Genomic DNA, 26,305 nt, shown 5'->3' on the forward strand with positions numbered 1-26,305 from the left:
TCACTCTCTTTTCCCTCTTTACTTTTCTTTCCCTTCTTTAGTTCTTACTTATACATTATTTTTACATCTTTTTTCCTTAGTGTGCGCATTGCACACTTCTGTTTGGCTCAGAGAGCCATTTTTGCAGTGCAGTGGTCAGGAGGTCGCGACTGCAGGGTTGTCACCAACCTCTGGGAGCGGGCTCTTTTCTCCACGACGGCTTCCTGTTTCTTCATGCAGGTGAGGACTTCTCCTTTCTCTTCTGGCGTCTTTTCTTTTTTTTTTCCCCCGTTGTTTTTGCTTTTTTCTTCTTGGATGCCATTTTCTTTCTTTTCTCCACAAGTTTATCTTTTATTTGTTGTGTTTTGTGTTTTTGAACTTTGTGTTTTCTTCACTTTATTTCTTCTTTTTCTGGAGAGGGCTGGTATTCTCCTACCAGACACTACTCTATCACGTGACTCCTCCGCCTATGGTTTGTTGAGGTAAGGGGGCTGTATCTATGTTGTATAACGCTGATTCCAAACATAATACATGCTTCCCCTCAACTGCAATTAAATCAACTGTCACCTTCTTCTAATTTAGCTCATTTCTGCCCTGTCCCCTTCCACCTCCCCCCACCTCCTGCTTGTGCTCAAATACTATCTCACAAGTATGTTTCTAGATTAGGAAGGGAATCAAGGGCTAACCAGTGAGCCCACTATTAGTGCCAGAGATCTGGGTTTGAATCTGGCAAGATTTGTACGCCCTCCACATGTCTGCATGGGTTTCCCCAAGAGCTGATTTCTTCCCACCCTCCAAGACATATGACCGGGGGGGGGGGGAAGGGAGACCCCAGTGATCCTCTCTGCCACTCTTGTGGTCCTGTGAATTGATCTCCAATCCAATTGTCTACAGTAATTGTACCACACTGTATGCAGTTGCCAGGACGCTCTCGATAGAGCTCCTGTTGAAGGTTGACAGGATTGTGGCCGATAACCTTGCCCGCCTCAGTCTTCTCAGTAAGTCCAGTCATTGTTGCGCCTTCCTGACAAGTGAGATGTTGTCCGTGACGTGTTTCAGGATTAGTGGTGTTCTCTTAAATAGAATCAAGTATCCAATTGCAGAGGGGCATTGAGGCCTAGATTCTACAGCTGGGGGTTATGATAATGAAGATTGAGCTGTAGTTTAGTTTGCAACTGGATCCTTGACGTTGTATCTTATAAACCCCAATAGTGAGGATGGGTAACAACATCTCTACAATCACCCTAAACACTGGTGCACATCTATCTTATAGTAATTCCTTCTACTTCCAGAACTATACTTCTGTATAGCCAAACGCCACTCCAGCTGCACCTTAAAATTCACCGACGACACTAAAGTCAAATAAGAATCCCACTCAGTAAGAGAAAGGAGATGAGATGATTAATGACTTCAGCAGAGGGAATAGAGACCACACCCCTTCATTGGCTTTGAAGTGGAAAGAATAAAATGGCTTCAAGTTCTTCGGAGTAAACATTTCCAATGACATGATGTGGGTGAAGCATGTTTATTACATATACATTGTACATATGCACCAAACGGGTACACTAGTAGTTAATACACAAAAATGCTGGAGAAACTCAGCAGGTCCCAAAGTTTCCACAGGAGACAAAATTATTGGGGCTCTCCATGTTTGAGAGAGAGACATTTTTCCTTGTGGAGCCCCTGTGCTCCACAGTTTTAAATTTGTAATCAAACAATTCCCATGTAATTAAAGTGCACAGTCAAGATTTTACTCAAGGTTATTTGTGTACATTTTGGTTTGACCATGTAGTAATTCTTTGGCTTGGCTTCGCGGACGAAGATTTATGGAGGGGTAAATGTCCACGTCTGCTGCAGGCTCGTTGGTGACTGCCAACTCCGATGCGGGACAGGCAGGCACGGTTGCAGTGGTTGCAAGGGAAAATTAGTTGGTTGGGGTTGGGTGTTGGGTTTTTCCTCCTTTGTCTTTTGTCAGTGAGGTGGGCTCTGCGGTCATCTTCCAAGGAGGTTGCAGCCCGCAGAACTGTGAGGCGCCAAGATGCACGGTTGGAGGCGATATCAGCCCACTGGCGGTGGTCAATGGGGCAGGCACCGAGATTTCTTTAAGCAGTCTTTGTACCTCTTCTTTGGTGCACCTCTGTCTCGGTGGCCAGTGGAGAGCTCACCATATAACACGATCTTGGGAAGGCGATGGTCCTCCATTCTGGAGACTACCATGTAGTAATTCCGCCACTTTTTATTCATAGTTTCCCCATTTCAGGGCACCATATTTGGGACATTTGGCTTTACAGGTGTTTGTGAGTACTCAGGTATGATTAATTGCTTCACTGGTGCAGGCTTGCTTTAAAGTTTTTGATCACCTTTGGAGTCTGTAGTTGCCATTTTTCAACGAGGACCAGAGTTGTGCCAGAAACCGTTATGTGGCTGAAAAACAAGAATAAAACAGTAAGGGACATCACCAAACCTTAGGATGCTAAAATCAACAGTTCGGAACATCATTATGAAGAAAGAGTGCGTTGGTGAGCTCAGTAATGGCAAAGGGACTGGCATTCCAAGGAAAACCTTCACTGCTGGTGACAGAAGAATTCTCATCATAATGAATAAGGATCCCCAAACACCCGTCCAATAGATCAGAAACGCTATTCAGGAGGCAGGTGTGGATTTGTCAATGACTACTGTCCGCAGAAGACTTCATGAACAGAAATGGAGGCTAAACTGCAAGGTGCAAACCACTGGTTAGGCACAGAAACAGGATGGGGAAGATTACCAAGCGGTATTTGAAGAGCCTGCTGAATTCTGGAAAAAAATCTTGTGGATAGATGAGAACAAGATTAACATGTATCAGAGTGATGGCAAGAGCAAAGTGTGGAGGCGCAAAGGAACTGCCCAAGATCCAAATCAGAACCACCTCATTGGTGAAACATGCTTGTGGGGGTGTTATGGTCTGGGCACGTATGGCTGCCACAGGTGCATCTTCAATGATGTAACTGTTGATGGCAGTAGCAAAATAAATTCTGAGGTAGAATCAAACATTTTATCTGCTCAAGTTTGAGCAAACGCCTCCAAACTCGTCCTGGTAAAGCAACAAAGGAGTTTTATCAAAGCTAAAAACTGGAAAATCCTTGAATGGCCAAGTCAGTCACCTGATCTAAATCCAATTGAGCACGTCTTCCATATGCTGATGAGAAAGCTTAAGGGGACAAGCAGGAACTGAAGATGGCTGCAGTAGAGGCCCAGCAGAGCATCACCAGAGAAAATGCTCAGCACCTGGTGATGTCTATAAATCACAGACTTCTAGCAGTCATTGCATGGAAAGGATATGCAAAGTAGTAAATAGGACTGTTTTAATACCATTGCTTTGAGTCAAATATGGTGCCTTGAATTGAAGGGACTATGTATAAAAATTGCTGTAATTTGTACATGGTCCCACAAAAATGTATACAAATAACCTTGAATAAAATTGGGAATATGCACTTTAATCACGTGAATTTTTTAAATTAGAAATTTAAAATTGGGGAGCACAGGGGCAAAGAAAGGAAAAAAGTGTCTTTGTCCCAAACATTATGGAGGGCACTGTGATAGCCCTTGAACAAAAAGCAGGCAGGCGCCTGAATAAAAAGGTGGAGGTGGTGGGGGAGAATGGCAGGGGGAGAAGCACAGGTTGACAGCCAAGAGGCCTTAGGTGGATGTGGATAGGAGGGCAGGAAAGGAAAGAATTGATCAAGGGAGGGCTCTGAATTCAGGACTGGAGTAAAGGAGACTACAATAGCATACTTAATTGAATTAAAAAGAGACAATAAAAAAGATAAATAATAAATATGCAGTCTTCGGTGCAAAAAAGTGACAGCAGTAGTTCAGAAGGACCTTTTGTGGTGTCGAAACAGTCCCTGATCAGTGTGATGGGGGGTTGAAGTGAGATCAGTTGTTTTTGTGGTGTGCTGGGATGGGACGGTGGGTGTAATGAGGACACGGTGACGGGGGGGACTGTGAGTGTTAAGGGGATAAGGCGGACAAGACGGCTTGGTGGGGTGAAAAGATGGGAGTGGCTGAGAGAAGGGCGCGATTGAGCAGCGAGACAGGTGTGGGGATAGGGAGAAGTGCATGATGGGAAGAAGCGTAGTGGGGTGAGGAGACGACGTGGAGGTGGGCAAGATTGAGCAGGGAGATAGGAGACAGGCAGTGGGAGATGGGGCAGTGAGACGGAGGGTGGAGATGGGGCAGTGAGATGGGGCATGGGGACGGGGCGAGATGGGGATGGGGCGAGAGAGGGCGTGGGGCCGGGGCGAGAGAGGGCGTGGGGACGGGGCGAGAGAGGGCGTGGGGACGGGGCGAGAGAGGGCGTGGGGACGGGGCGAGAGAGGGCGTGGGGACGGGGCGCGAGAGGGCGTGGGGACGGGGCGCGAGAGGGCGTGGGGACGGGGCGCGAGAGGGCGTGGGGACGGGGCGCGAGAGGGCGTGGGGACGGGGCGCGAGAGGGCGTGGGGACGGGGCGAGAGAGGGCGTGGGGACGGGGCGAGAGAGGGCGTGGGGACGGGGCGAGAGAGGGCGTGGGGACGGGGCGAGAGAGGGCGTGGGGACGGGGCGAGAGAGGGCGTGGGGACGGGGCGCGAGAGGGCGTGGGGACGGGGCGCGAGAGGGCGTGGGGACGGGGCGCGAGAGGGCGTGGGGACGGGGCGCGAGAGGGCGTGGGGACGGGGCGCGAGAGGGCGTGGGAGACGGGGCGCGAGAGGGCGTGGGAGACGGGGCGCGAGAGGGCGTGGGGACGAGCAGGGAGAAGGGGCGTGGGCGGGGAGCTGACGCGGCCGCGCACTGAGCATGCGCCCGAGGACAGCGTCCCGGCCACGCCTGTCCTTTCCTCGTGCGGGAGGCGGTGTGACTTCCCGTTGCCTCGGGAACGCCTGGCGTCCTGACCGCGAGACCCTCGGCCACGTGCTCTGTGGGAGCGCGCCCGGTCGCCCCGCCCCCCCTCCCAACCGCCCCGCCCCCCCTCCCAACCGCCCGTCCCGCGGCCACACGGCCGGAGCCATGTTCTCCGGCTCCCGCACCTCGTCGCCCGGCTCGGCCACGGCCTCGGCCGCCTGCGGCCCGGAGCGGCCGGGCGAGGTGGCGACGGCCGAGGCGAGCGACAAGGAGCTGCAGGACGGCATGCAGGAGGGCAAGGAGCAGATCCGCGAGCTGAACGAGCGCTTCGCCAAGTACATCAACGGCACGGTGCTGAACCTGCAGCGGCGCAACCGCGAGCTGCTGGCCGAGCTGCGTCGGCGGCAGCGCGACGAGTTCGGCGCGGCGGAGCGGGCCTACCAGCAGGAGTACCAGGACTTCCAGGGCCGCGTGGACGACCTGCAGAACGAGCTGGTGCTGCTGAGGCTGGAGCGGGACAAGCTGCGGGCCCGCCTCGACAAGGAGGGCCAGCTCCGCCGCGACCTGCAGCACGACTCGGCCGAGCTGCGCAAGCGCTGCGAGGAGGCGGCCGGCGCCCTGGACGGGCTGCAGGCCCACGGGAGGCTGGCCGAGGCGCAGCTGGCGCAGCTGCGGCTGGTGCGCGACCAGGAGCGCCTGTACTGGCAGCAGAAGCTGGAGGGGCTGCAGGGCGCCGAGTCGGCGGCGGGCGGCGGCGGCGCGCCCGACCTGGAGCAGGCCCTGCGCCTGCTGCGCCACGGCCACGAGCAGGCGTGGCGGCGCGCCCGCGACGAGCTGCGGCGTTACCGCCAGCGCTGGGACGAGGACAGCGCGCCGCTCCAGCGCCTGCGCCACGACGCCGAGCGCTGCCGCCGCGCCGCCGCCGAGCTGCGCCTGCGCGACGACCTGCAGCGCGGCCACGCGCAGGAGAAGGAGCGCGAGGCGGGCCGCGTGCGCGAGCACCACAAGGCGCTGGAGCGCCAGCTGGAGGCGCGCGCCGCCGACCTGCACGCCCTGCTCGGCGTCAAGAGCGGCCTGGAGCAGGAGCTGGCCGGCTACAAGAGCCTGCTCAACCAGGTGGAGAGGAAGGCCCGCGATTACAGCGCGCCCCCGTGTCTGGGCGCGCCCCCCGCCAAGGGGGGCGAGGAGTCGGGCAAGCTGTGGTGCTAGATCCTCGCACCCCCACTCCCCCCCCCCTTAACCCACACATCCCGCCTTATCCCCTCGCATACCCCCATGCAGACCCCTCCTTACCCCCCACACGTACCCCTCCCTTCACCCTCCACCCCTCCCCTCACACACACCTATCCCTCTCTACCCCCTCACGGATGCAGTAACACTGCACTCTTGGGTGCAACCCCAGCCAGGGGGTGCAAGCTGTGTTGCTAGATTTCCCCCCCTCCCCTCACAGCCCCACATATAGCCCTCCCTACTCCCCTCACACAGTCACATGGCACCCTGTCTTAGCTGGGGGGGGGGAGAAGAACACAAACTGCACTAGATACCCCACACTCCTCCCCCACACATACCCCTCCCTACCACCTTGGATGCAGTTATACTGCACCTTTGGGCTAGGGGGGATGTGGAGGGGGCAGCTGTGCTGCTAGAACCCCCCCCCAACCCCTCCCCTCACACCCCCCCTCACGCCTCCCTCTCCCTTCACAGACACAGTCACACCACACCCTACCTTGGCCAGAAGGGACTTGGAGGGAGAAAACTACTGCTCGATCCTCCCTACCCCCTTGCAGATACAGTCACACCACACGTTGTCTGGACATGTCCCTGACCAGGGGGTTTGTGGAAGAGGGCAAGCTGTGGGGCGCAGTCCCCCATCTCTCCCCTCACACACCCTTCCCTATCCTCTCACACTGTCCAGCCAAGGAGCTGGCAAGTTGGCCAACCACCATCCTCTCCCCACCCCCCTCACACAGTCATACTACACCCTGTCAGGGTGCGCCCCCGGCCAAGGGGTGGGGCAAGTTCATTCTCCTCCAAACCCCCACCCCCTTACACACATTAACATTACACCCTACCTGGGCGTCCAGCCAGCCAACCAAATGGGGGGGGTGGGTTAAGAGGGAGGCATGCTGTGGTGTGATAGCCCCCACCCAACACATACACGCAGCCTCCAGCCAAAGCAGCGGAGGATGTCAGGAAGGTGTGCTGTTTTGCTCTGGGACTCTCCTCTCCCCACAGTTACATCCCTCATGGACACGCTCCTTTCTCATGGTTACACCCCTTCCCCCACAGTTCACCCCCTTTCTCACAGTCACACCCCAAATTAGTTGGGTATTTAATGAATTGCAAAACAATTTTATCTGCTGATCATCATTTGCAGATTCAATTTAAGTTCTACATTTAATTCTCCCGTTTTGACAAACATGAATTTTGATGCCCCTGTTTAAAGACAAAAAAAAACCTTGATGTCAACTTTATGGAACAAGTATAGACTTTTTTTTTAATTTAAAATACCCCAACTCTAGCCATGAATCCATCTGGATGGACAAACATTTGCCACATGCAACCTTTTGGTTAGCATTCTTGATTGTGTTTTGGCCTGAGTACATTAATTTTGTAATAGTTTGCATACACGTTGATATTGTTTTCGACTTTCATTCAAATATGTGGAAAAAGTGTTAGTGATTGAATATGTGTGACAAATGTAAACTTTAGTCCTATATTAAATCACATCAAAAACAATTTTTGTAATTTTTTTTGTTCAATTAAGACAATTATGGTTGCATTGGTGTAGAACTCCACACATATATTCAGCAGTAATTGTTGTGCAGTTCTAGTCTGCAGTTTGAGGGTCCTGATAGCTCAGTACTAAGAGCACTGGTCTTGTAATCAAGGGGCCACAAGTTCATTCCTCGCAGGGCCTTAATTTCTGAGAGGGGCGCTTGACAGTGGGGACTCTCTCTTCCTTACGGTAGATAAAGTTAAAGAACTTCATGTATGTTACATTCTAAAATATAGTATTACTTGACAATAATGGAACCTTTATCTTTTACCTTTACATTGTACAGCTCTCCGGGCTGGACCTAACTCATCTCTGACATTCTATGTTATTTATTTGGGAAAAAGGAGCCTCCTATGGGATTTGAAGCCCCTTCTTGGTGGGAAATAAGTCAAGACCAAACAAAGTCATGTTATATTATAGAGTTACAAAACTCTATTGGAAGCAAGTCCTCCTTGGATATTAATCTAACCTTTTCCAGAAGCAGGAACTTTACCCACTGAGAATTCTTTCAAATGTCTGAGAAAGCCATTCTTGTCCCAGTTGATTGAACCTGTTAATGCAGGGATGGACATGGCCTGCTGGTGAATGAATGAGAATCTGGCATGTACATACTTTTATCAATCAGCTAATTTCTATTTTCTGCAGTGGCATAACTCAACGCTTATATTGGATGTAGTGAAAGGATACACAAGACTCAAGCAAATGTGTATTAAGCCCTTAAAGTTGAAAAACCTTGCATTTTGGTAAATGTTTTAAGTCTCATCACAGATTTTCAAACTTTTACACACTGAAAAAATGTTCTCAGCATGTGGCTGAGTTACAGAATTCGAATCAGAATTTAGAATTATTGTCATGAATGTCTCATGAAATTTGTTTTCTGGCAGCGTTGTGTGTTACAGGTGTTAAAATTGCTATAAATCACATATCCATAAATACACTCTAAAAATCATCGTTCAGGTGCCATGCCGTTCGGCATGGATGATCATGTCTCTCCATCCATCACGATCTCTGACCCTTCGAATTGTAGTTGTTGCCTCCCCTGTTCTCCTTCGATGAAGGAGATTGTAGTCAATGCTGAGTTCATGATTAAACAAGGGAAAAATACTGAAGTGGTTTCCTGTTGCCTTCTTCAGTTGCAGTGTCCATACTAGATGGGTAACCCTGGCCATTGATGAACAGATTCATCTGTTCAGCATTTTTAATTTTACAAACAAATTATAATTTGTAGAATCTACTTCCAAAACCATCCACCATCTGCAATCAATCCATGGCTTCACGTGACCCTGACTGGGAGGCTAAACAAGTACTACACCTTGCCCAAGGTTGACCTTTAAGCTATTGGACAGAAGGAATCATCCAAGCGAAACTCCTTTGAACTTTCTCCAATGTCAGCACATCTTAAATGTGGAGCCCAAAACTGCTCAGATCCAAAGGAGTTGTCACCAGTGCCCTGTAAAGCCTCAACATCACAACCCTGCTCTTCTGGTAGGAATTTGGGGAGTGTTGCAGAGCAGAGGTATCTAAGAGTACAGGTGCATAGTACCTTGAAAGTGGTGTCACAGGCAGGTAAAGTGGTCAAAAAAGCTTTTCACAAATTGGCCTTAATCAGAGTATTGAGTATGAAAGTGGATGTCATGTTGCTTTTGTACAAGACATTGGTGAGATCCCAATTGGAGTATTGTGTTCAGTTTTGGTCATCGTGCTATAGAAGATGCCGTCAAGCTGGAGATGGTGGAGTGAAGATTTACGAGGATGTTCCCAGGACTTGGGTAGGGGTAGGCTGCCTATGGGGAGAGGTGAGCAGGCTGGGATTTATACCTTGGAGTGCAGGAGTCTCACAGTGTACAACATATTGAGAGGAAAGCAGAGCGTCTTTTGCCCAGAGTAGGGAAAATCAGTAACCTGAGAGGGGAGAGATTTAGCAGGAACCTGAGGGGTAACTTTTTTAACCTTCAGAAGGGGGGAGATATTTAGTAGGAACCTGAGGGGTAACTTTTTTAACCTTCAGAAAGTGGTGAGTGAATGAAACGGGCTGCCAGAGGACCCAAGGACGTAGTTGAGCAGGTACTATTGCGATGTTTATGAAAAGAAATTGAATAGATACATGGATAGGATGGGGATAGAGAGATATGGGGTGAATGTAGGCATGTGTGGATGGGACATTTTGGGTCAAAGGGCCTGAATCCCTATTGTATAACTGACAATTTCAAAAACCTCTCTGTACCCTCTCAACCTTTATAATATCCTTCTTATAGCTCGGTGACCAAAACTGCACACAATATTCCAAGTGTGGCCTCACCAACATCTCATATAACTTTAAGGTGACGTCCCAATGCTTGTATTCAATGCTCACAGATGATACGTCTTCTAAACATGCTTCTCTATGTCTACCTGTGCTGCCATCTTTGAAGAGCTATGTACCTGCACCCCCGATCCCTCTGCTTCAGTGCACTGACATTAACAGGATGATTTGCCCTTGTTTGATTTACCCAAATGCAGCACCTTGCACTTCTCCAAGTTGAACATCATCTGCAACCCCTTAGCCCAGTTCCCCATCTGATCTAGATCCCAATATTATACATATTTTACTGCCTTCAGCAAACTTACTCACCTTGACACAAACATCCATGTCCCACTCATTTGTGTCTTTTCCAAAAGTGTCTTAGCACTGAATCCTGAGGCACTCCACTGGTCATGGTCCTCCAGTCTGAAAAAATGGCCTCTTCCAATGTGGAGAGTTCACTGCTATAGTTGGAAGTACAATGTACAGTGCACAGAAATTCTTCCTTGCGACAGCCACACAGGTACGTAATATTCATGTGGCTTTGGCACATGCTGCCTGGATTCGAGAACATGTCTTATGAAGTAAAGTTGACAGACTTTTTCTCTTTGGAGCGACAAAGGATGAAAGTATATCAAATTATGAGGGGGTGGGCAGCTAGAACCCCTTTACCAGTGCGACACACGAGTGGAGGAAGGCTTAAGGGAGATGTCAGAGGTTAGCTTTTTACACAGGGTAATGGGTGCCTGGATTGCATTGGTGGAGGCTGGTACAGAAGAAACATTTAAAAGACTTGAGGCACAAGGATATATGAAAAATAGAGGGTTCTGGGTGTGAGGTAGGGAAGGATTAGATTGTCGTGGAGTAGTTCGGCACATCGTGGGCCAAAGGGCCTGTGCTGTCATGTTCCATGTTACTATGTCATTCTCTTCATATAAAGCCCCAACATGTACAGTAATCTTACACTGTAGACTGAACTATCAGATCTGGAATGTCTGTGTTTTGCCTGGTCAGGCAAGTCTGGGTTGATGGCATTAGGAGGACAGTCAGCTGAAACTCAGAAAGAATGAACTCACTCAGTAAAGAAAGAATTGAGAAAACAAACTCTTTGTGATATTAACTGGTGGCTTTTCACATTAAGCCATATAATCTTTGCACTAAATATGATATGGCATAAAATTTGTTTCAAGTGCAAATTTATGATCATCCAATTGTATAAGTGCACCTGGACGAAACAACATTCTACGGTGCTAGGTGTAAAAACATGGAAACACATATAGACATAGCACACAAATTTACAAACAATTCATATGTAGTACATACCTAAAAATAAATATTGTTAAATAGTAAAATGTCAGAGGGATTGTTTGAACAGCTCAGCAGCCTCACTGCCCGTGGTTCGAAGCTGTTTCTCAGCCTGCAGGTTCTGGTGGCTTGAATGCTTCTGCACCTCTTTCCCGAGGGGAGCAGCTGAAAGATGCTGTGTGCAGGGTCCTAATGATACTGTGAGCCCACGTCGATGGGGGCGGGGGGGGGGGGGGGGGAATGGAGGTAGGAGTAGCCAATCATCGTTTCTGCCACTCTTATGGACCAGTGGATTGACCTCCAATCCAGTTCTCTACAGCAACCATACCACACGGTCATGCAGGTGGCCAAGGCACTCTTGAGAGAGCCCCTATAGAAAGTTTGGAACTTCAATTCAAAATTGTTTAGTTTTAATGATCTTTTCTTTCTTCTTTCTTTTGGCTTGGCTTCGCGGTTGAAGATTTATGGAGGGGGTAAATGTCCACGTCAGCTGTAGGCTCGTTTGTGGCTGACAAGTCCGATGCGGGACAGGCAGACACAGTTGCAGCGGTTGCAGGGGAAAATTGGTTGGTTGGGGTTGGATGTTGGGTTTTTCCTCCTTTGTCTTTTGTCAGTGAGGTGGGCTCTGCGGTCTTCTTCAAAGGAGGTTGCTGCCCGCTGAACTGTGAGGCGCCAAGATGTACGGTTTGAGGCGATATCAGCCCACTGGCGGTGGTCAATGTGGCAGGCACCAAGAGATTTCTTTAGGCAGTCCTTGTACTTCTTCTTTGGTGCACCTCTGTCACGGTGGCCAGTGGAGAGCTCGCCATATAACACGATCTTGGGAAGGTGATGGTCCTCCATTCTGGAGACGTGACCCACCCAGTGCAGCTGGATCTTCAGCAGCGTGGACTCGATGCTGTTGGCCTCTGCCATCTCGAGTACTTCGATGTTAGGGATGAAGGCGCTCCAATGAATGTTGAGGATGGAGCGGAGACAACCCTGGTGGAAACGTGCTAGGAGCCGTAGATGATCCCAGTAGAGGACCCATGATTCGGAGCCGAACAACGGCTCTGTATACGCTAATCTTTGTGAGGTTTTTCAGTTGGTTGTTTTTCCAGACTCTTTTGTGTTAGTCTTCCAAAGGCGCTATTTGCCTTGGCGATTCTGTTATCTATCTCGTTGTCGATCCTTGCATCTGATGAAATGGTGCAGCCGAGATAGGTAAACTGGTTGACTGTTTTGAGTTTTGTGTGTCCGATGGAGATGTGGGGGGGCTGGCTGATGGAGGACCTCAGTTTTCTTCAGGCTGACTTCCAGGCCAAACATTTTGGCAGTTTTCGCAAAACTGGACGTCAAGCGCTGAAGAGCTGGCTCTGAATGGGCAACTAAAGCGGCATCGTCTGCAAAGAGTAGTTCACGGACAAGTTGCTCTTGTGTCTTAGTGTGAGCTTGCAGGAGCCTCAGATTGAAGAGACTACCAATACTGTTGATGAAAAGGGAATTTGTTTCATGCTAACAGATGAAGTCCCCTGTCCGAGGCCTAGATGGGTAAAAACACAATGCTGGAGAAACTTAGCTGGTCAGTCTATGTAGCAAAGATAAAGATGCCACTTTTCAGGCTTGAGCCTAGATGGGATAGATAGCTAGAGCCTGCTTTCCATGGTAGTAATTTGAGAGCATCGGTTGGTGAGAGAAGTTTAAAGGGATCTGTGGGTGGGGGGTAAGGGTGGCATTTCTTTCAGAGAGTAATTCATTTCAGGAATGAGGTGCCAGAGCAGGAATAGTATCAACATATCAGAGGCGTCTGCACAGGTGGTGTACTTGAATGAGCAAACTTCTTCTTCATCGGGACACATGGAGTTTATGCAGACAAGTGAGATTAGTATGGGTAGGTATGATGGTACAGATTCTGTGGGCTGAAGGGCCTTTTCTATGCTGTAAAACTTCTTGACTCTGTGAGTGACACAGATTATGCTATTTACTGTTTGGGTTATGAAACTCTGCACTTGTTCAGTCATTTTATTTTGTGTTTGGGCTTTTTGTTTCCCCATAGGATGAAACAGGAGCCCCTGGGATAGTTGTTGGTGTTGCTGTCGACGGAAAGGAAGTTTGGTCTGAAGGTTTGTATGACTTGGGAGATATAGTTAACTGTTCAGTGGTGGCTGTTCCTTTTGAAACTTATACTGAAATTCTTCCTTTGGCTTGGCTTCGCGGACGAAAATTATCCAAAGCAGGAAGAAATATCACGATTCATTTTATATTTTAAAAATGAACAGCTACATGATTTAAGTTTTGAGTTCAAACTAAATTAAATTTAAATTCCTTTATTAACAACATAATTTTCATTTATACAATGGCATAGAAGGAAGCTGTGTGAATTCCCAGTAGAGTAATCCCTCCATCCCAGTACCCTTGCTTATTTCCCAATATGGCTGCAACTTGTTCTCATCACATGCACAGCAATTCCTCTTTTTTTGCCATTTAGCCACTCGAAATAGTAATTTAGAGTGGCCAATTAATTAAACAACACACCTTTGATATGAGGGAGGAAACCCATTACCGTCCAGGATAGAATGGGCCGATTCAAGTTAGAACATAGAACATTACAGCGCAGTACAAGCCCTTTGGCCCATGATGTTGTGCAGACCTATATACAGTATACTTACTCAAAAAGACACCCCAAAATCCTCCCTACCTAACATTTTGTACAAATGTCCTTGAGCCTTTGATTCTCACACCTTGGGAAAAAGGTGCTGTCTGTCTACCTTATCTATGCCTCACGTAATCATGTAGATCTCTATTAAGTCACCCCTCATCCTTTTTTACTCCAAAGAGAAAAACTCTCACTCTGCCTCGTAAGACATATTTGCAAATCCTGGTAAATGTCTTCTGCACCTTCTCCATAGCTTCCATTATCATTCGTGTAATGAAGGTTACCAGAACTGAACACAATACGTGTGGTCTCACCAGAGATTTATAGACCTATCCCCCAACTAATGAAGCCCAGCATCCCACGGCCTTCTTAATTATCCTATCAACCTGTGCAGCAACCTTGAGAGATCTCTGGATTTTGACCCCAATGTCCCTCTGTTCTGTCTCACTGATTAATCTTAACATTAATCATATACTTTGCCTTCATTACATTTTATAAACCTGGCATTTCAAAAGTTGCCAGTTTCAGAATGGAAATCATAGAGCGACTATCCTGTCAATTAAATTAAATTTTATTTACAGCCATTTAAACCCGTGCCACCCAATTACACTCAAATTAATCTACAACTCTGTGTATTTTGAAGGGTGGGAGGAAACCGGAGCACCCAGGGAGAACCCACACAGACTCAAAGAGAACGTACAAACTACTTCCAAACAGTGCCGGATTCGAACCCAAGTCATCGCGCTGTAATAGGGTCACGCTAACCTTGCCACTCCAAGGGGGAAGTCCTGACGTTCATACCTGGTCTAGTTAATGTGTAACTCCAGACCATCACCATTGTAGACAGGGATGAAGATTGATCAACAGCTTTACCCTTGATGTCCGTGTACTGTGAATGGACAAAAAAAACCTACGATAGTCAAAATGAAACTGTAGATGCTGGAAATATGAAATAAAAGCAGAACTTGATGTAATCTAGGCAGGTCAGGTAGAGCTATGGAAAGCAAAGCAGGCAACACTTCTCTAGAACTGAGAAAGAGAAAATGCAAACTAATCCAAGTAGCAGAGAAGGTGAGAGAGGGATTAAGATCATAAGATAGGAGCAGAAATAGGCTATTCAGCCCATCAAGTCTGCCCCGCCATTTATTCTTGAGCTGAACCATTCTACCACTCAGCCTCATTGCCCGGCCTTCTCCCCATAATCTTGATGCTGTGGCTAATCAAGAACCTATCAATTTTTGTCTTAAATATTCCCAATGTCCCCGGCCTCCACAACCGACTATGGCAACAAATTCCACAGATTCACCGCCCTCTGGCCGAAGAAATTTCTCCTCATCTCTGTTCTAAATGGGACAGAGATATTCCTCCCTTCAACCTGAACGTGTGCCTGCATGTCCTCGACTCTACCACCTTGGCAAACAACTTTCTGCATCTACTTTGTCCATGTAAATTCAGTCGATTGAATATCAACCAGTCTTGATTCAGAATGAAGGAAAAAACAAGTTTCTTGGGGTTGTTAAGTTCAGTTTTGTCCTGTAAAATGCACACTCAAACATTTGATGGCATTTCTCAAACTTCAAGTTGTCACCTTATAGACGAGATGACATTTCTCCAGGACCCACGGAGCATATTAACATAAATATGTTAGAATAAAAGTTAAACACATTAAAATATTAAAATGAAAACAGTAAACGGCCATGGTACCTTATCCACAAATGTTCTGGGAATTTAGGAGACTGATGGCTTGGAGGAAGCAAATTGTTGCCCAATCTCGACATAAGGGCCCAAGCACTGCAGTACCTCCTACCAGATGGCAGAAGGGAGAACAGTTTACATGAGGGGAGTGTGGAGTACTTCAAAATGTTTATTGCCTTTTGTCTGCATCGAGTGTTGTTGACGTCCTTCATGGTAGGAAGGATCTTTTCCACAGACTTCACTCTCCTCTGCAGGGTCTTGCAGTCTGAGGTGGTTCAGCTTCCAAACCAGGCGGTGATGCAGTTGCCCTGGAGTTATGTTGGGTTTCATTGATGAAACGCAGAAAGACACAGACAGGTCAGAGCAAGAGGGTTAAGGATGTTGCCTCGTCTGTTTAAGCTTCTGTGTCGCCTGAGCCTTTGATTTGCTGTGTTCCTGGGAAAACTTTCACTTCTCGTGCTTTCTTGCTTCAAGGTCTAGGGTACGCAGATGTGGAAAACCGAGTGCTGTGTAAACCAGAGACAGTCATGCGCGTTGCCAGCGTCAGCAAGTCCTTCACCATGACCGCCATTGCCAAGCTGTGGGAAGATGGAAAGTTGGATTTGGATGCTCCTGTGCAGAAATATGTGCCAGAATTTCCAGAAAAAGAATATGAGGGAGAGAAAGTAAGGAAACCTGTATTTCAAAAAACCTTGCATTTTTTTGGGACAGTAAAATCCCTGGTAGGTGCCGGTAAGTGAATGTTCCGGTTGCTTGAAATTGCGTGTTGCATGGATTGGCAAACTAATGGCCAGGCGCACTAATTTTAAACTTTCTTATTTTCTACCTATTAATTTTCTGGAATTTTTTTGACAGTCCCTGGAATTCCAGGTAACAGGGGTTTTACTGCAGTTAATTGTTAATTCTATGATCCGTTTTGTAGAAAATATGCCAGGTTTTGTTTTGCTTCACTTGTGTCACTCATCTCCACAAAGGAAATAATGGTGTTCTCCTGTCAAGCTGCAAGCTTATTTCAAGGTCACCCTCTTATCTCTTTGTTCCCTTTCAATCCCTGATTGAGTCTGTTTCAGTTGTCACAAATGAGAGGCCAGGGTGGTGCGATGCCTCCTGGGTAGGTCAAAAATCTCTCTGAGCAGAACAAAGTCAAAGTTATTGTCAAGAGTACAGACATGAGATTATGTTCAATCCTGAGATTCTTTTCCTGCGGGCCAGGCAGAAAACTAAACTGTACTCTGTGTGTGTGTGTGTGTGTGTGTGTGTGTGTGTGTGTGTGTGTGTGTATTTATATATGTGTGTGTGTTTGTATATATGTGTGTTTGTGTATATGTGTGTGTATATATATATGTGTGTGTGTGTGTGTTTGTGTATATTTATGTATGTGTGTGCTTGTATATATGTATGTGTGTGTGTATATATTCTTTCTTTGGCTTGGCTTCGCGGACGAAGATTAATGGAGGGGTAATGTCCACGTCAGCTGCAGGCTCGTTTGTGGCTGACAAGTCCGATGCGGGACAGGCAGACACGGTTGCAGCGGTTGCAAGGGAAAATTGGTTGGTTGGGGTTGGATGTTGGGTTTTTCCTCCTTTGTCTTTTGTCAGTGAGGTGGGCTCTGCGGTCTTCTTCAAAGGAGGTTGCTGCCCGCCGAACTGTGAGGCGCCAAGATGCACGGTTGGAGGCGATATCAGCCCACTGGTGGTGGTCAATGTTGCAGGCACCAAGAGATTTCTTTAGGCACAGGCTTGCTTGGCAGAAGATGCCAGAGGGTGCACCACTAACCAAGCAGAATGCGCCACCTCAGCTCAACAACAAGCAAGGGAGGTCTGCAACCACTTAGGACCAAATCTATAAGCACAGTTCATTGCTTTCATTTGAAGCAGGAGGAAGCTCTTTTGGTGTACAAACAGTTCCACAGACTTTGGGCAGAATGGCTTGCTTGCTGAAGCAAACTTTAACACAGTTTGGGAACTCTTTACAAAATACTGATGTGTTCCCAAAGACCCACTATGAATACGGTTACATTTCCCAGGGTACTCCTAAAAATATTTGTTGGCTGAAAACTCTGAAAATGCTTGCACATTCCCAGGGACGTGCAAAGCAAATGGACAAATCCAGGATCCCCTGCGCTGCATAACAACCGTGGCAAAAATAACACATCCATAATGCCAGATTTAGACTGTGCATTGTGCAACTGTCGCTCAAGTGAATCTCTGCTGCATGCATCATAACTTGGATTGTCCTCTTTGCTCCTCTCCCTGATCCTGACATTGGCTGACAATTTGGACCAAGCTTTAAATTAGGGGTGGAACGGTTGGCGTAATGGTTAGCGCAATGCTCTTATCGCACCCGCGATCGGGACCAGGATTTGGATCCACGCTGTCTGTAAGGAGTTTGTATGTTCTTCCCGTGTCTGTGTGATTTTCCCAGGGGAGAACATATTGGGAGTGTAGGTTAATTGGGTGTAATTGGGCGGCACGGCCTCATGGGGCGAAATGACCTGTAACCAGGGTTATATCTACGTATATCTACATTTAAATTAAAAAATAATAATTTTATCTATTAAGTTTCTAATCCATCTGAAGACTTGCTTGTTCCAATCTCTGCTCCACTTCAAGTCTGTTCTTTCATACATCACTTTGTTGATGACAGTTGATTGTGTTACAAGATCAAACCAGCAACCACAAAGAAGGCAGATCACACAGGGGTAAAGATGAACAATTACTTTATTAACAAAAAATTCACCTTCAAACTTTAATTCAAAATCCCCCCTTTTATAATAATGCCCACTGGTTACTATGCAAATCTCTATAACAGTGTAAAACTAATAAATTCCCCAGCCTAAATATAACATATGTAATTAAAGTCTAAGTTATATTTCCAACCAGCCCACAGAAAAACTTAGACACAAAACTTCGATCTCAACCGAAGCAAAGATCATAAACAAAATTCAGTTTGTTTGGTAAACTGAAGCCGTAAGATCTGAGAGAGAGAGAGAGAGAGAGAACAAAATTCGAAGTTGTCTTGTGTTGCTGCAGAGAGAGGAACAATGACTTGGTCCGGATCCTTCCGCTACCTTTGGAATGTTCATCCCTTTTAAAATGCCCAACATTCTAAACTGTCCTTCAGACCATGACTCATGCTCTGGGCCTCATTCCACTTCACAGCACCACCCAGTGATGGTTTATCGTCCAAGTCCAGAAATTTTTAGATAATTTTCTGCATATGCTCAGTCTGTCTCCCACTCTCTCAGCAGTCCACCTTCACCTTGGCTGTCTAAGGCAAACTCTCTAACATAAAACCACACAACACAGGCCAATACAGAAGTCTATAACAATTGCTATGATCCTCCCAGATTCTCCTGTCTATAAGGCATAGGTGCAGAAATCAATTATTCAACCCATCTTGTCTGCCCCACCATTCAGTCATTTCCCACTCAGCCCCACTGGCCAGCCTTCTAATAATCTTTGATGCCCTGGCTAATCAAGAACCTCTGTCTTAAATATACCCAATGGCCTGGCCTCCACACCCGCCTGTGGCAACAAATTCCACGGATTCACCACCTTCTGGCTAAGGAAATTCCTCTAATCTCAGTTCTAAGCAGACACCCTTCAATCCTGAAGTTCTGCCCTTTTGTCCACTCTCCCACCATGGGAAATTACCTTTCTACATCTGTCCATGTCTTTGAGTCCTGCTTCAAAGCCTATTCTCTCATCATATTTGCATTTCATACTATTATCATATTTCACTTGCTCACATTGAATTGTCTTTCTCATATAAAAGAGCAAACTTTGAGTGAATTGAGAACCAGAAATTTCAAAGACAAACAATCCCATAGTGAGTGGTGCAACTGTACTCGTTAAGCTGGTTATTTTTGTCCAGGATCAGAAAAGGATTTAAAGTCATTGCCATCCACTCATGAAGCTGTGAAAGGAGTTTGTAATCCCGTCTGGTCCACCCATGCTTCTAAACACAAACTGTCCCAACTTGAATACCAATAAATGCTAAAATCTACCTGAAGTTCAAGTTCAATTTTATTATCATCTGATTGTACAACCTGACAAAACAGCGTTTTCTGATCCTTGGTGGATATAGACAAATGATACATATGCAGTACGTATATACATACTGTATGTAAAAATAAATAGTGTTTAATAAATAGTAGAGTTCGGAGAGTTGTATGAGCAGTTCATTCAGTCGTTTCCTATTTTGTAAATATGGGCATTGTGTTATCTTAGAACTAAGTGCAACATGTGATGTGGCATTTAGGAAGTATATTTCCCTGTTGTATTTGTGGCCAGGAGCATGTGCCAGTGATGTTGGTACAGATGGGGTTAAGTTGCTTGCATTAAGGACTTGGTGTTTTGAGAGGTTTCTGCATTAGGCAGTGAAAGAATCCAGGAGCCGCTTTCACTCAGTGCTCTGGCTATGCCCAAACTGATCGATGGCCTGTTGGAGAAACTCGGCAGGATACACAGCATCCTTTGGAAGTAAAGGGTAACCAACATCAGGAATAAATAAAAAAAAAACAAAGGTGGTGGAGGGGGGAGGAGGTTCAAGATTCAAAATTCTTTTATTTTTAACTTTTCCCACTCAGCCTCATTGCCCAGCCTTCTCCCTATAACCTTTGACGCTCCGGCTAATCAACAATCTATCAATCTTTGTTTGACATACACCCAATAACCCAGCCTCCATAGTCGTGTGTTGCAACAAATTCCATGTATTCACCACACTCTGGCTGAAGAAATTCCTTTGCATTTCTGTTTTAAGCAGACTGCCTTTAATCCAGAAGTTGTGTCCTCTTGTCCTAGATTCTCCCACCATGGGAAACAACCTTTCTACATCTACTCAGTCCATGCCTTTCAACATTTGTAATGTTTCAATGAGAATCCTCCCTCATTAAATCACATTAAACCTCCCTAAATTCCAACGAGTACAGGCCAAGAGCTGTCAAAAGCTCCTCTTTTGATAACCCTTTCATTCCCAGAATCATCCTAGTGATCCTCCTTTGGATCCTCTCCAATGTCAGCACATCCTTTCTTAAATGCTCTCAATACTCCAAATGGGGTCTCACCAGTGCCTTATTCAGATTAAGCTCCATTTGTCATTCCTTACCCATTCCATCAGTTGTTTAAGTTCACGTTGTAGGGGGGTGTGGCAAGATGGCGTAAGGATCAGACGTGCCTTCCAGCCCTTTCCTGACTCTATCTTATTGTTTTGTCTAGAAATGCCCGTTAAAATTCTTTAAAAGTTTAGATAATTTCAGTGCTGTTAATTTAACTTATGATGGTACAATTGGTGGAAAAGAGCAAAAAAAAACGACAACAGATCATCAAAAAACTACATTTTCCAAAAGTTCAAGTTTTGGAGCCTACCTACAGGAAAGACACCGGGACTCAGCGTGAAATGGATCCCAGGAGAGAGGTACAGTGTTCGGATGTAGAGCTCTATGTTACATTGGTAGAGCCCCCTAAAGAGGGTGCCAAACAGCCTTTAGAACAAAGAGTTACTCAAAGGCATTTGTCAACTGTAGAGGTGGCGCTTCAAACTGCATCTCTTGAGATACAAGAACCTATAAAACTTGATGTACTGGGAAAACTTAATACATTATGGACTGGGGAAAACCCCGGCCAGCATCTTCCAGTCATTGCTGGAGAGGCTGTGGCTGGGGTTTCCACACGCAGTCATACTACAAGGAAGGCAACCAGAATGAAGGAAGGAATAGAAGATCCTTTGGTTATGCAGAAGAAGCAGGAATCTGTTGAGCCAAAATCTCTTCCAATTGAAAAGATTTTTGTGAATCTTGAATCTAAATTATCTTATACAATGCAGGGATTATCCAAGATTATGACTGAACTTGGTACTAGGTTTAATACTCTGGTGAAAATACATTCTCAACAGATGGCTGAGTTTGGAGCTTTTAAACTTGAAGTGAGAGATAAATTTAATTCGTGTGAAGAAGATATAGACGAAATACGGGATCAAGTTTTTGATGTGACCAAAATGGTCGAAGACTTACAAACTCAAAATAAAAATTTGGTGAAAAAGATTGATTATTTGGAAAACCAATCCAGACGGAACAATATAAAGATTATTGGTTTGCCGGAAGGTATGGAGGGACCAGACCCAAGAAAATTTTTTACTGAATGGATTCCGCAGGTGCTGGGTCAAGAACATTTCCCGGAAGGTATAATTGCGTAGAAGACCTATTTCAGGTCAAAGTCCAAGACCTGTTTTGGTTCGTTGTTTGAATTATTACGACAGAGAAATAATTTTATGAGTGGCTATTAGAAATGCACAACAGAGAAAATCACCCTTGATGATTCAAAATGATTGAGTTTTCTTCTATGCGGATTTGAGTCAAGAAGTTATGTTCCAATGACGGGAATTCAATCCTGCTAAAGAGTTGTGGAAGAAAGGTTACAAGGCAACCTTTAGATATCCAGCTGTTTTGAAGGTTTTTCAAGATGGTTGCCAACCAAAGTTCTTTGATTCTCCAAAGGAAGCTATAGCATTTGGTCAAGAGCTGCCAATTACTCGGTTTCAACAGAGACGTAGTCCGCCGCGATCTCTAAGGAGACAAGAGATGGAAGAAAAGAGCCGTGCTCCAGAAGGAATGGTTGTAATGGTGACTCGGCAGTTGGAGCTGATTAAAAGAAGAGTTGTCCTTTTTTTTTCTAATTTTTAAAAAAAAAAGGGATATTAAATAATGATGATGTTAGTTTAAGATGAAGTGAGAGTTGGGGGAGAGAACTGGATAGGCACTAGTTCCTGAAAGTCATCTGCTATGTGTGAGTTATCTCACACCCATTTTTTTTTGGGAGTTACCACATTGCGTGGTTTAGACGGGAGGGGGTATTTTTAACCTCCTACCCGTTTTTTTTCCTTTTTTTTGTATTATTAGATTAAAGAGTGAAGGGGTTTTTCTTTTGTTTAAATATAAAAAAAAAGCATAAGAAAGTATTTGATTGTTTAAAAAACTAAAAATTGATGTGGTTTTTTTTGTAAAGTTTATTCAGTAGATAAGGAATATTTGAAATTTAAGTGTGAATGGGATGGATAAGTTTTTTTTAATATTTTTTCTTTAACTTTAAGGTGAAAGGAGTGGTAATTCTGGTGTATATTATTTTGCTATTTTAGTTATATAACGAAGGGAATAATGGTGAAAGTTATAAATTGAATTGTACAATTCTTAATGAGGCTTGAATTTTGTTTGTGGTTTATGCTCCATTTGTTGAAGATATAGATTTCGTTGTAGATGTGTTTTTATTATTTGGATATCTGAATTTTAACATAATGATTGGGGATATTTCAATGTGGTATTGGAGCTTTTATTGGATAACTATTCAAGAGTGAAAGGGAAAAATGATGGAAGAGTACTAAAATTGAATTGTACAATGCTTAATGAGATTTGAATTTTGTTTTAAGATGGTGGTTTATGTGACTAATATGATGATAGATGTGAAGTTAGTTGATATTTGGTGAAAGTTTATCTCTATAGAGAAAGTTTTTTTTCATCTTTTTTTTCATGCTACAATTTTTTTTAAGAATTGATTATTGTTTAAGAATTTTTGATAGATAATGTTACTAACTTTACAAATTTTTTATATTAAGTTTGAGTTAAATATATGTTTCATCTTAACTCCGTTTGTTAAATATATGCATTTAAGTTTGATTTAAATATGTTTTTTAAGTCTGATATCTTAGTATTAATTACTTTTCATTTTGTTAGTATTTTAATCGGTTATGTTTTTGTTTTTTTTTGTAAGTGGGGTTTTTTCTCACATATATTATTAACTTTATTAATTCTTCACTCTTTATTTGGGAGGGGAAGGGGGGGTTGGACTAATTTGAGTTGGGTTATTAATGTGTAATAATTATTGGGGAGGGTATAGTTTATTTAGATTACTGATACTGTATTGTAATTTTATTATTTTATTCTTAATTTTTTTTAAAAATTTTTTATTTTTCACACCATAAATCACAATAGCCATGATATACACTTTTTCTTTTTCACACATTTACAGTGACTTTTTCTCCCCCCCCTCCCTCCTCCCAAGCCACCCCCCCCACCCCCCCCCTCATCCATTTTAGGTATACAATCTAGGTTGCATTAATTCAGTCAGACAATGTTGTCATTCAACAAAAATACACCAGAAATTCTACAGAGTCCATTCTTTTCTTTCCTTCTCCTTCCATCAACTTAGGTAATGTTTGTCCCCGGTAGGTTTTCGCTATTGTATTTAATGTAAGGCTCCCATACTTGTTCGAATATTTCAATATTATTTCTTAAACTATATGTTATTTTTTCTAATGGAATACATTTATTCATTTCTATATACCATTGTTGTATTTTCAAATTATCTTCCAATTTCCAGGTTGACATAATACATTTTTTTGCTACGGCTAGAGCTATCTTAACAAATCTTTTTTGTGCATCCTCCAAATCAATTCCAAATTCTTTGTTTTTTATGTTACTTAGGAGAAAGATCTCAGGATTCTTTGGTATATTGTTTTCTGTTATTTTATTTAATATCTGATTGAGATCATCCCAAAATTTTTCTACTCTCTCACATATCCAGATTGCATGAATTGTTGTTCCCATTTCTTTTTTACATCGAAAACATCTATCAGATACTGTTGGGTCCCATTTATTTAACTTTTGCGGTGTAATGTATAGTCTGTGTAACCAATTATATTGTATCATACGTAGCCTCGTATTTATTGTATTTCTCATCGTTCCAGAACATAATTTCTCCCATGTTTCCTTTTTTATCTTTATATTTAAATCTTGTTCCCATTTTTGTTTAGTTTTACCATTTGTTTCCTCATTCTCCTTTTCTTGCAGTTTAATATACATATTTGTTATAAATCTTTTGATTAACATTGTATCTGTAATCACATATTCAAGGTTGCTTCCCTCTGGTAAACTCAGATTGCTTCCTAATTTATCCTTCAAGTAGGATCTCAGTTGGTAATATGCCAGCGCTGTATCTCCAGTTATATTGTACTTATCTCTCATTTGTTCAAAGGATAAGAATCTACTTCCTGAAAAACAATTTTCTATTCTTTTAATCCCTTTTTTTTCCCATTCTCTAAAGGAAAGGTTGTCTATTGTAAAAGGGAGTAGCTTATTTTGCGTCAATATTAGTTTTGGTAATTGATAATTTGTTTTATTTCTTTCTACATGGATCTTCTTCCAAATATTGAGGAGATGATGTAATACTGGAGAAGTTCTATGTTGTACCAATTTTTCGTCCTATTTATATAATATATGTTCAGGTATCTTTTCCCCTATTTTATCTAATTCTAATCTCGTCCAGTCTGGTTTTTCCCTTGTTTGATAAAAATCTGATAGGTATCTTAATTGTGCGGCTCTATAATAATTTTTAAAGTTTGGCAATTGTAAGCCTCCTTGTTTATACCATTCTGTCAATTTATCTAGTGCTATCCTCGGTTTCCCCCCTCTCCATAAAAATTTCCTTATTATTTTCTTTAACTCTTTGAAGAATTTTTCTGTCAGTTGTATTGGCAGTGCCTGAAATAAGTATAATATCCTTGGAAAAATGTTCATTTTAATTCAGTTTATCCTTCCTATCAGTGTTAGTGGTAGATCTTTCCAATGCTCTAAATGCTCCTGTAATTTTTTCATTAGTGGATTATAATTGAGTTTATATAATTGGCCTAGATTTTTGTTTATTTGTACACCTAGGTATCTTATTGCCTGCATTTGCCATCTGAATGGAGATTCCTTCTTAAATTTTGAGAAATCCGCATTATTCATAGGCATTGCTTCACTTTTATTTACGTTTATCTTGTAACCCGACACTTCTCCATATTCCTTCAATTTCTTATATAATTCTTTTATTGATAGTTCTGGTTCTGTTAAGTACACTATAACATCATCCGCAAATAGACTGATTTTATATTCCCTGTCTTTTATTTTTATTCCTTTTATATTATTATCTATTCTTATCAATTCTGCTAGTGGTTCTATGGCTAGCGCAAACAATAAAGGTGATAGTGGGCATTCCTGCCGCGTTGACCTGCTTAAGTTAAATTGGTTTGATACATGTCCATTTACTGTCACTTTCGCTAATGGTCCCTTATATAATGCTTTAATCCAATTAATATACTTCTCCGGTAAACTGAATTTTTGCAATACTTTGAACAAATAATTCCATTCTACTCTGTCGAAGGCCTTCTCTGCGTCTAAAGCAACTGCTACTGCAGGTGCTTTATTTCCTTGTACTGCATGAATTAAGTTAATAAATTTACAAATATTGTCTGTTGTGCGTCTTTTTTTGATAAATCCAGTTTGGTCTAAATTTACCATTTTCGGTACCTGTTCTGCTAATCTGTTTGCTAATAGTTTAGCTATTATCTTATAGTCTGCGTTTAGCAAAGATATTGGTCTATATGATGCTGGTAAGAGTGGATCATTCCCTTGTTTTAGTATTACTGTAATTATTGCTGTTTTACATGAATCTGGTAAGCTTTGTTTTTCATCAATCTGGTTGATTACATCCAGGAGGGGCGGTATTAATAAGTCTTTAAATGTTTTGTAGAATTCTATTGGAAATCCATCCTCTCCTGGTGTCTTATTATTTGGTAATTTTTTTATTATCTCTTGTATTTCTACTATTCCAAATGGTTCTGTTAATTTATTTTGTTCCTCTATTTGTAGTTTTGGTAGTTCAATTTTAGTCAAAAATTCCTCTATTTTCTCTTCTTTCCCTTCGTTTTCAGTTCGGTATAATTGTTCATAGAATTCTCT

General features: G+C 43.9%; 2 protein-coding genes across 2 annotated transcripts in view; both read left to right on the plus strand.

Moving 5' to 3' along the window:
• lactb (lactamase, beta) overlaps positions 1-26,305 on the plus strand; it is a 145,111-nt gene that overhangs the window by 15,430 nt on the left and 103,376 nt on the right. The window contains exons 2-3 of the mRNA XM_069902953.1: positions 13,240-13,306; positions 16,009-16,199. Coding sequence (XP_069759054.1) covers positions 13,240-13,306; positions 16,009-16,199 — 258 coding nt within the window. The remainder of the gene's footprint in view (positions 1-13,239; positions 13,307-16,008; positions 16,200-26,305) is intronic.
• On the plus strand, positions 4,780-6,137 carry LOC138745679 (glial fibrillary acidic protein-like). The gene has a single exon (XM_069902958.1). The coding sequence runs from the start codon at positions 4,795-4,797 to the stop codon at positions 6,046-6,048; it is 1,254 nt and encodes a 417-aa protein (XP_069759059.1). The 5' UTR covers positions 4,780-4,794; the 3' UTR covers positions 6,049-6,137.

The sequence above is a fragment of the Narcine bancroftii genome, chromosome 11, assembly GCF_036971445.1.
Source record: "Narcine bancroftii isolate sNarBan1 chromosome 11, sNarBan1.hap1, whole genome shotgun sequence".
In the NCBI taxonomy this organism is placed as follows: domain Eukaryota; kingdom Metazoa; phylum Chordata; class Chondrichthyes; order Torpediniformes; family Narcinidae; genus Narcine; species Narcine bancroftii.

Excerpts from the sequence above, each read along its gene's own strand:
- LOC138745679 (XM_069902958.1), top strand. The coding sequence starts at position 4,795 with ATGCGCCCGAGGACAGCGTCCCGGCCACGCCTGTCCTTTCCTCGTGCG.